Below are 9424 nucleotides of genomic sequence, written 5' to 3' on the forward strand. Positions count from 1 at the left end.
GCTCTTTCTCCTCCCTGTGCATGCTAAGGAGGTTTGCAGAGAGAAGGTGCTGGTTTGGGCTGCCCCAGTGCCCAGAGATTCATCTCTGTGCCTCTGGAAAAATCCCTGTCCTGTTCCAGGAGCCTGGTGGTGTCATGCCTGTGTGGGATTAATTCTGTTGCCTTCTCAGGCTGCAAGAGCCACCCTGTTTGGGCTGTGGGAACGCAGAGCTGGGCCTTGCTGCCTGGAGCAGGTACAAGGCTGTTGGAACAGGCAGCAGGCAGCTCTGAGTTGCCTCTGCCAGGCTCCTAGCAGCCCAACATGAGCTAAACAAGCTGCTTTGGGCCTTTGAGCTGCCATTGGGGTAGTTTAGTGTAGTGGGGGTGTACACAGTGTGCATAGCCCCATTGTGTAGCTGGGGAGCACCAGAAGAACAGACAAGCGAAACTTTTCCCCCTTCAAAGGATGTCCTCCAGCCAGCAAGGCCATGGTGTGACTGTTGGCTGCGTGCTGGGGCTCTCCAGTCTGCAGTGCCCCTCTGTCCAGGGGGCCCTGGCAGAGGTCCCAGGGGTGGGGATGCTTTGTGCTGGCTCTGTTCCCGGTCCCTGGCTGTGCTGAATAGCGGGGGAAGCTGGCTGTAGACAGCTGGACCTGCAGCTCATCTGCTGCTTGGGGGAAGGGAAGAACGAAGTCCTAGTGCATGTGCTCTGCAGAGAGCCTGGAGGCTGCTGCTTCTGCTGTATCCAGCACAGGGCCTCATCCTGTTCTTCTACCAGTATACCTTCATGGAGAAAGCACTGATCTTCCAGTGCTGTGTCAGAGCAGATGCACTCTTAGAGCTGCTCTTCTCTCTTCTCATGTGGACACCACAGGCCTGCTGGTTCTTGCCCTTGAACTAGGGCAGCTGCCTCTGCATGACCCCTCTGAGATCTGCTGTTCTCCTGCCTCTGTTCTGCACTGTCCTATGAGTTTTGGGACTGCAGTATATTTCAGCCCTGGGTGGGGGGAAAACCAACCCATGGGCCCTGCTAGCTGTGCTAGCTGTCCCTTGGGGTTGGAGGGTGTCACAGGAGCAATGTGAGACCTGTGCAGTGGCAAACTGGGCTCTGCCTGCTTTGAAGAGAGTGTCTGTCAGGTGTGGGCAGACTTTTGCCTGTCCTGTGTGAGAGCTGCAGAGCCATTTCATCAGACCCACACCGAGCTCCAAAAGGAGATGCCTGGGGTTGGAGAGGCTGTGCTGGTGTTAGAGAAACTGCTTTTGGGGTTAATCATCTTCCTGGTTAGCAGCTGTCTTGAAAGATTCATGCACTTGCTTTTTAGGTATGGGCGTTGCTCTGCCCTGCCCAGAAAGAAATGTATCAGCCGTCAGAAATATGTCTCTCTGAGATGCTTTCCCCTCTCCCAATCCTGCTTCTGTATGTCACAGCTTTGGCAGGGCAATGGGCTCTAGACTTACCCACAGGCCCCTTATAAGCATATGAGAGCCATCAGGACTACTCTCAGGGTGGCCCACAGCCCACCTACCATAGCCAGCAGTGATAAGGTGAGCACGCCCTGTGCTCACCTCGTTCTAGGTGTGCATGCTTGGGTTCCAGGACTTGGACTAAACACCTGCTGCTCAAGCAGAGGAAAAAAAGCTTCAACAAGGCTCCAGGATCTAACACCTTGTGTCATCTAGAAGCATCGGCAGCGGGAGTCGAAAGATATTTTGGTAACCATGTGTAGGTATTGAGGAAAATGCCACCTGCTGAGGAGCCAAACCAAGAGCTGGAGGCAGAAGTTGGACTGCTTTCAGTTGGGGCTTGTTTGCAGGGGTGGAGCAGGGCGGGGCTGGGTGGCTGCCATTCAGTTCTCTTCGGAAGGGTTGTCTGCTGAAGGGAGCTTCTGAAGGGAGCTGGAGAGCCCTCGCTTGGGTGAGCAGCCAGGCATGGGAGGAGGAGAGGCCTCAGGGAACAGGGTTGCTCCAAACAGATACAATTGCTGGGGAAGGGAGCTCAGGGGGTGTCAGGAAGGGAAAGTCTGCAGACAGTGCAATAACTACTTCTGGTGGGCCAAACTTGCAGCTGGACCAAACCGAGATCTTTCGGTGATGCCATTATGGTAAAGAGGGTGAGATTCCCAGTGTTTCCTAGCAGTGAAACGTAGGGTGGGGGGGGAAGGAGCCACGAATGGGTTGCAACGGACGCTGAGCCGGCACCAACGGCCGGGAGCATGGGAGCGGCCGCAGGTGGGTCCGTGGAAGCGCTGCCTTCAGGCAACAAGGAGCAAGGGAACGAAGGAAGGCCGGGACACCGTGTGCCTGTGTCCCGGAGGTGCTTGGAAGGTCCCCGGTGCCGCTCCTAGGGCCGAGCGGTGAGCATCCCGTGGTGGAGCCGGAGGCATCGCACACCCCGGGGTGTGTCTGCATCCCTGGCATCCGCGTCCGTGGGCCCCGGTGCCTGCGGGACTTCCCTCCGGGCCCCGGGGCGGGCGGCGGCGGCGGCCCCGCCCGGTGCGGCGGCGGCGGGCGGAGCCGGCGTGCGGGCGCGGCCCCGTCTCCCTGCGGCTCTCGGCGGTGCGGCGGCCCGGCCGGCTGGGCCCCCCGCAGCCCCGGGCATGGGAGCCCGCGGGCCGGCGGCCGGGGCTGGAGGAGGAAGAGAAGGAAGAGGAAGAGAAGGAGGCGGCGGCGGGGGCCGCTGACCGGCGCCGGGGCGGCGCGGCAGCCCCGAGGCCGCGGTGAGTGGAGCGGCGCGGGCAGGCCTGGCCGGGCGGGGGAGGCCCGGGATGCGACCCAGGGGATGCGATCCCGGTCACCCGGGGGCGGCACCGCTCCAGCTCGGGAAAAAGCCTAATTTTGAGGTTATTTCTCGTTTTTTAAATAAGTTTTCGCATGTGTCGGGGACTGAGAAAAATTAGGGGGCGGGGGGAGTGTTAGTTTTGCTGAATGCGGTCCTTCGCCCCACTTTTGGCCGGGAGGTGGCCACCTTTAGGGCATCGGGACCACCGGCTTTCACCGTGCCTCCCTTCTCCCAGCCCTGGGGATGACTTGTGGGAAGAAGGATTGAGTTCACGGGTTTGAGCATCCCCTCCAAAACGAGCATCACCAGCTCCGTGGCACATACTGCACTGGCTTGAAACCCTGGGGACCAGCTCCCCAACCCCGGCTTGCTTTTGGCCCCTCACACCCTGCACAGATCTTGTGGTGGGGGAAGATGACATCATATTTTGTAACCCCCTCCTTAGCAGTTTAAGCCCACTCATGTTCGTGGTGTCCTGTGGCTGCTGCTTGATGGACTGCTTTGCTTTTGTTCTTGCTGTGCAGCACTCTCAACCTCGTGAACCATTCTGCCAAAGCACCCCTAAAACCAGCTCTGATTTTTCCCTGTTGCATCCCTGTCTGGCTGTTGAGGCACCACCACTCCATATACTGCACAGGTTTTTGGGGAGGGTTTCTGGCAGGTGCTGGGGCAGGCAGGTCCCCGTGTCACGGTCTGTGCAGGGTGACAAGGCACTGTCAAGGGGGAAAGTTTGAGCAATAGCAGCAAGACCAGCTTTTCTTCAGAGGGCTACTTTCTAGAAAAAAACTGGATGTGGGGTTGGGCTGTTGACACGTGCCAGGACACCCCTATCCACAGGGATACTGCTCTGCATCCTGCAGAGAGAAGGTGGACATAGTTGGGCTGGTGTGCTTAGAGCCTTTTCTAGCACCTCCCTACTTGTGATGGGTGCCAGGGTCTGCCTGCCAGGGTCAGTCCTGCAACTGTAAGAGGACGCCCCAGAGCACGGTGGGGTGAAGAATCCTGATTCACACCTCGGCTCTGATCCCCATTCCCATCCAGTGTGGCCATCACTGCCAGCTCTGTGCCCTGCGGGTCTCCACTGGACAGGGCTGGCAGCTGCCAGTGACTGGTTGCCAGCACTGTTGGGTGCTACCTGCACTCCTTCTGGGGGTCCTGCTGCAGGCCCCCAGCCACCAAGGTCCCCCCAGGGACTATGCAGCTGCTCTGGCCTGTCCCGAGGTCCTCAGGGCTTTGTGAGCCCCAGTGCCTGTCCCTTGTGGTTGCTTTGCCATGTCCTAGCAGCTTCCCTGAAAGCAGGGATGGGCAGGGCAGGGATCAGGGCAGGAACTGGGGTGCATGGCTGTGCTGTGGCCTGAGCCCTGGCATTGCAGGGCTGGGAAAGGCGGATGGTTTGACTTGTCTGGGACCCTCTAGTGACTCTCCCAGCTGGCTTCCTGGCAGGGCTCTGGCCCAGCTCCAGGTGTCATGTGGGAGATAAGGGGACCCTGACTTCCAGCAGTCCAGTGTCCCAGGAGGCCTCACCATCAGGAGGAGGGGAGAGGATCTGTGCTGCTGGCTGTAAGCCAGACCTCCCTGGATGGGGCAGGGAACTTACTTGGGGGCTGGGATGTCCTGCTCAGCTTGGCTTGGCTCTGTCTGCTGTGCAGCTGCTGACCCACTGTGTGCCTTGAGGAGGGCCCCTGCCAGCGTGACTCTCATTGCCACCCTGCTTTGGTGCTGCTGCTGGGGTGTAGCTCTGTGGGGAGGGTGCAGGATGGGGAACAGGGATTTGAAGTGGCTCAGAAAGGAGTGGCTGGTGGGGACACCTGTGGTGCCCTTTGGACATCCCAGGCTGGCCATGTTTCTGGAGAGTGTATCCTTCATCAAGGATCCAGCCTCCATGGAGGCTTTTTGTGGCATGTCTGGAAGTGTCTGCATCATCTCTCTGAGTGGGGAAAAAGGGGAGTGGGTCTGTCCTGTTCTGGTCTTGGCCTAGGAAAGCAAGAAGGGGACTTGCTATTTGGGGCTGAGGAACTCTGTTATCTTCATGGCTGTGCCTTCAGAACAGGGATCCAGGTGCAGCATTCCTCCTCGGGTGTTCTCTGGCATACCAGCCTACAAGCCTTTCATGTCTGCATCAGGCCTGTGCTGCTCCTGCTGTCCCAGTGTCATTTGGGATGGGTTGGGAGCTCAGACTCGTGGTGTCCTGAGCATGAGGTGTCTTGGCAGGATCAGGACCGTGGCTGGAGCCGCCCCCCTGCCCCGCCAAGCGCACATGTCCGCCTGCCCGTGCCCAGAAGATGACCAGGCTGCTCTTGGGGGTGACCCTGGAAAGGATTTGCAAGGCCGTGCTGCTGCTCTGCCTGCTCCACTTCGTTATCATCATGATCCTCTATTTTGACGTCTACGCGCAGCACCTGGACTTCTTCAGCCGTTTCAACGCCAGGAACGCCTCGCGCACCCACCCCTTCTCCAACTCGTCCCGCCCCAACGGCACCGTTCCCAGCTACGGGCCAGCTGGTGCTGAGGCCCCATCCCCCAGCACCAAGCCCAGCACCAACCAGTCTGCCACTGAGAAGCCCTTGCAGCCCTGCCAGGAGATGCCTCCTGGCTTAGGTGAGACATGCTGGGTGAGCGTTGGGGATGAATTTGGGCTCTGACTCTGAACATGGGGCTAAGGTGGGTGCTCATGACTGACATCCTTATTCCCTGGGCCCAGCTTCCCTGTGAAATAGCAGAAAAAACCCAGCCTGGAACTGTATCAGGATAGCTGGTTTCAGGCTTTGTTAGCCCAGTCTCTCTGTCCCTGTTCAGGAAAATTTTTGGGCACTCTCTGCCCTCGGCAGTGCCGGTCCCCCTTGCAGGTCCCCCTTGCTGTTTGCTTTACCAGTCCAGGCAGGAGCAGCAGGTGACCATGACCCTGACCATGTCCTGTCCTGTGGGCATCGCCCTGCCCTCCCTCTCACAGTTGGACGCCTGCTCATCGAGTTCAGCTCTCCCATGAGCATGGAGCGAGTGCAGCGGGAGAACCCTGATGTGCGCCAGGGCGGCAAGTACACCCCCCCCGACTGCCTACCCCGGCAGAAAGTGGCCATCCTCATCCCCTTCCGGCACCGTGAGCACCACCTCAAGTACTGGCTGCACTACCTGCACCCCATCCTGCGCCGACAGAAGGTGGCTTATGGTATCTACATCATCAACCAGGTGAGGGGAGCCAGGGGCAAGGGGGTGGTGGGGCTGGGATGGACAAGCAGGCATTGCTAAGCTTTGCCCTGCAGTTCGGTGAAGACACCTTCAACCGGGCCAAACTGCTCAACGTGGGATTCATGGAGGCACTCAAGGACGACGAGGAGTATGACTGCTTCATTTTCAGCGACGTGGACCTCATCCCCATGGACGATCGCAACCTCTATCGCTGCTACGAGCAGCCACGGCACTTTGCTGTTGGCATGGACAAGTTTGGATTCAGGTGGGTGCCCTGGGGAGTTAGGGTGTTTCTGCCCAAGTAGGGCTGGATTATCTCTCTGGGATGGCATAAGGGCAACCATCCTCAATTGTCACCTGGGGCAGGCATGAGGTCAATGGTTCAGATTGTGGACCTGAGATGGGAGAGGGCACAGAGCCCTGGGTAGGAGGGTGACACAGGAAAGGGGTCGGTCCTTGTACTTGGGTGTCTCCATGGGGCTCACCTCCATCTTTGCCTGTTCCTGGGGCTAACCCATTTGCTGTCAACTGCAGGCTTCCCTATGCCGGCTACTTTGGTGGTGTCTCTGGGCTGAGCAAGTCCCAGTTCCTGAAGATCAATGGCTTTCCCAATGAGTACTGGGGCTGGGGAGGAGAGGATGATGACATCTTTAATCGGTAGGTCCCGATCCCTCACTAGCACTGACTGGTTGAGGTGTACCAGGCTCCCCACTGAGCACTGAATTAGCACCACTTCAGTGGTGTTCCCGGTTTTCTGGGGGATGTGCACAAGTTGTGCCACATGTCAGGGAGGGACTGAATTACACTCCAGCTTCAGGGCTGATGACCCGCATGGATGGAACTGGCCTTTCCCAGGGTGCTGCAGGACATCCCTCTGCCTCCCTTGTGGCTGAAGCCTGAAGGTGTGCCAGCACAGTGTGCACTGCACCCGCAGGGTGGTGTGCCTGTGGGCTCTGCTCCGTACAGGGGCTGGGATGCTAGACTTGGATGTGTCCAGGGCTGAGATCGAAAACTTGGAAGCGTTTCAGTGGTGGCCATGTAGCAGCCACGCAGTCATTCCTGCCAGCAGCTGGCAGGCAGCAGTATGGCTGCGTGCTGAGCAAAGCCCAGTTCCCCATGGTGCTGCCCAGGGAAGCAGTGTGCAGCCACAGGGGTGTAACCAGCCTGTAATGGCCAGACGAGCAAAACATCCTTGTGGAAGCCCCAGGCACGTGGCACAGTTGTGATTTCCACACAAGGTGGGCTCAGGGTGCAGGACAAGAAGTGTGTAGGGCTCTGGAAGAACTTCAGGCAGTCCTTGATCTGAGGGAAGGGCTCCAAAGGAAGGGCTAGGCAGCAGCATTCAGGGAATGTAAAGGGCAGGGGCCACAGAGGGAAGGAGGGAGGGAGGGATGGATGGCTGCACATGGATGGCTGCCTCTGTGCAGCACAGGCTGAATGCAGCTGCCTGTCCCTGGACGGGAGTGGCAATTTGGGCACAGTGCCATGGGGTATGTGGCACTCTAGGTCATGACACTGGCTTGGGTGGGGCTTGGCTTTGCTCATCTTGGCTTGGCACAGCTTTGTTCAACCAAGGACAGGTTTATTTTGCCTGGGGTCTGACCCTGGAGGTCTCTGGGCTGGGGAATGTCCCACCCTGGTGCCCACACACTGATCCCACTCTGCTCCTGGTCCCCAGCATCTCCCTGAATGGCATGAAGGTGTCGAGGCCCGACATCCGCATTGGGAGGTACCGCATGATTAAGCATGAACGCGACAAACACAACGAGCCCAACCCGCAGAGGTGAGTGAGCCACAGGGCTGGGGCAGTTGGGATGCTGGGCGATCACTTGGCTGCTCACCCCTATAGAGATCCAGCACTGCTGGCACTACAGCAAAACATCCCTCCACCCTCATCCCACTCTTCCTTCCACCAGATTCACCAAGATCCAGAACACCAAAATGACGATGAAGCGGGATGGGATCAGCTCGCTGCAGTACCGGCTGGTGGAGATCTCCCGCCAGCCCATGTACACCAACATCACGGTGGAGATCGGCAGGCCACCGCCCCGCCTGGCCCGCGGCTAGTGCTCCTGTAACCGGGAACCCCTGTGCCTAGGCTGGCTGGGCATAGCAAGTTTTGCCCCAGCTCAAGAGCCAGGACTGGACAGGGATGTTTTCTGCCTACTCTGCTGCCTTCTGGAGACGGCTGCCCCCCAGCCGGCCCTTTGGTCCCCAGGATTTCTCCGTCTCCCCCATCCCCACGAGTGCGTTTGCAGGACCCCTGCCCCATACGTGGTGTGTTGGTGGATGAGCCCAGCTGCCCTGCAAGCAGCTCCTGGCACAGAGGGAGGGGGCAACCCCAGGCTTGGCAAGAAGCCCCCAGTCCATGCCAGCTCCTGCCTGCACCCTGGGTGGGGAGGGTGAAATCCCACTGCTCGGTGAGAGCTGGAGGGTCCCCACCAGCGCTGTGAGAAGTGGGGTGCAGGCTTCCCCCTTTACTAGCGCTGGAGCCACTGCTGCCCCAGCTGGGGATGGGAGCAGCCTGGGGCCCCCAGGCAGGCGGGATCAGGGCAAGGTTGCTGCCCTGGCCAGGCACTGCCCATGCTGCTGGGCACTCAGACGTGGCTTGCTGTCTTCCTCTGCTTTAGTCTGGTGCTTAGAGCCGGGCCCTGTCTCAGCTCTGCCAAACAGAGACCTCTGATTAGCGAACGCCCCTCGCTGTGCCTCAGTATCCCCAGGGCTGGGGGGATGGCAGCTGTATCCCATCCCCCTTCCCCAAAGGCAGGTGCTGTGTGTGTGTGCAGCTCCTGCCTGCGCCTGCCCTCACCTGCCCTCCCCCCTTTGGTGGGGGAAATAGGGCTCATTTGAACCCCCCAGCCCCTCTTGGTGGGGGCTAGTGCAGCCCCCCTCTTGCAGGGAGGGAATCTTCCCCTTGAGGTCTCCTCTTGTCTGCCTTCCCCCTTCCAGGCCAGGGGCAGGGGGGCTGTAGGCAGGAGAGGCTGGGACCATGCAGGGTGGTAGCCCTGTACCCCTCCATGGGACTTGGGAGCCCCAGCACCCCTGACGCTCCATGGGGGGCTGGGAGCAGTGGGGTTGGGAGCAGGGCAGCTCGCCAGGGCTGGGGGGCACTGGTGACTTTTGTACATTTGAATGTCTGACCCTTTTTTCAGCGTACGTTGAATGCAGCGTTCGGTCGTAGAGACCGAGGGTTTTGTATTTAATAAAAGTTTGAAAAGTTGGTAGGCTTTGTGGGGGTGGGTGGGGGTGGGAGAAAGCATTATCTGATGTGGAAGTGGGGTTGTGGAGTATAGAGGGGAAGTCCTGTCTGCTACCTCGAGCTGCTGGTTGGGAGGCAGAGCCCCCTGCCTCACCCTATCCACCCCTGGGGGACCCCCCCCAGTTCACTCAGCGATGCAAGGGGGCCTAACAAGGTGCCCACCTAGGGCAGTACACAGGGCAAAGCCAGCTGCCCTCTCTGTGCCATGGATATTTGCTGCCTT

General features: G+C 59.3%; 1 protein-coding gene across 8 annotated transcripts; it reads left to right on the plus strand.

Annotated features, from left to right (window-relative positions):
- The first annotated feature begins 1772 nt into the window (after positions 1-1772).
- B4GALT2 (beta-1,4-galactosyltransferase 2) lies at positions 1773-9162 on the plus strand. 8 transcript variants are annotated; one of them, XM_086902361.1, is made up of 7 exons: positions 1773-1892; positions 4968-5354; positions 5707-5942; positions 6017-6207; positions 6477-6599; positions 7621-7725; positions 7859-9162. In XM_086902361.1, exons 2-7 carry the CDS (start codon positions 5039-5041, stop codon positions 8007-8009), a joined length of 1122 nt encoding a protein of 373 aa, XP_086758487.1. In that variant the 5' UTR covers positions 1773-1892; positions 4968-5038; the 3' UTR covers positions 8010-9162. The 8 variants fall into 8 exon arrangements, with proteins under 8 accessions (XP_086758487.1, XP_086758482.1, XP_086758480.1 ...); XM_086902356.1 differs by having other exon boundaries at positions 1828-1892; positions 5629-5942; XM_086902354.1 differs by having other exon boundaries at positions 1875-2206.
- The last annotated feature ends 262 nt before the right edge of the window (positions 9163-9424 follow it).

The sequence above is a fragment of the Cyanistes caeruleus genome, chromosome 9 (genome assembly GCF_971803275.1).
Source record: "Cyanistes caeruleus chromosome 9, bCyaCae1.hap1.1, whole genome shotgun sequence".
Lineage (NCBI taxonomy): Eukaryota > Metazoa > Chordata > Aves > Passeriformes > Paridae > Cyanistes > Cyanistes caeruleus.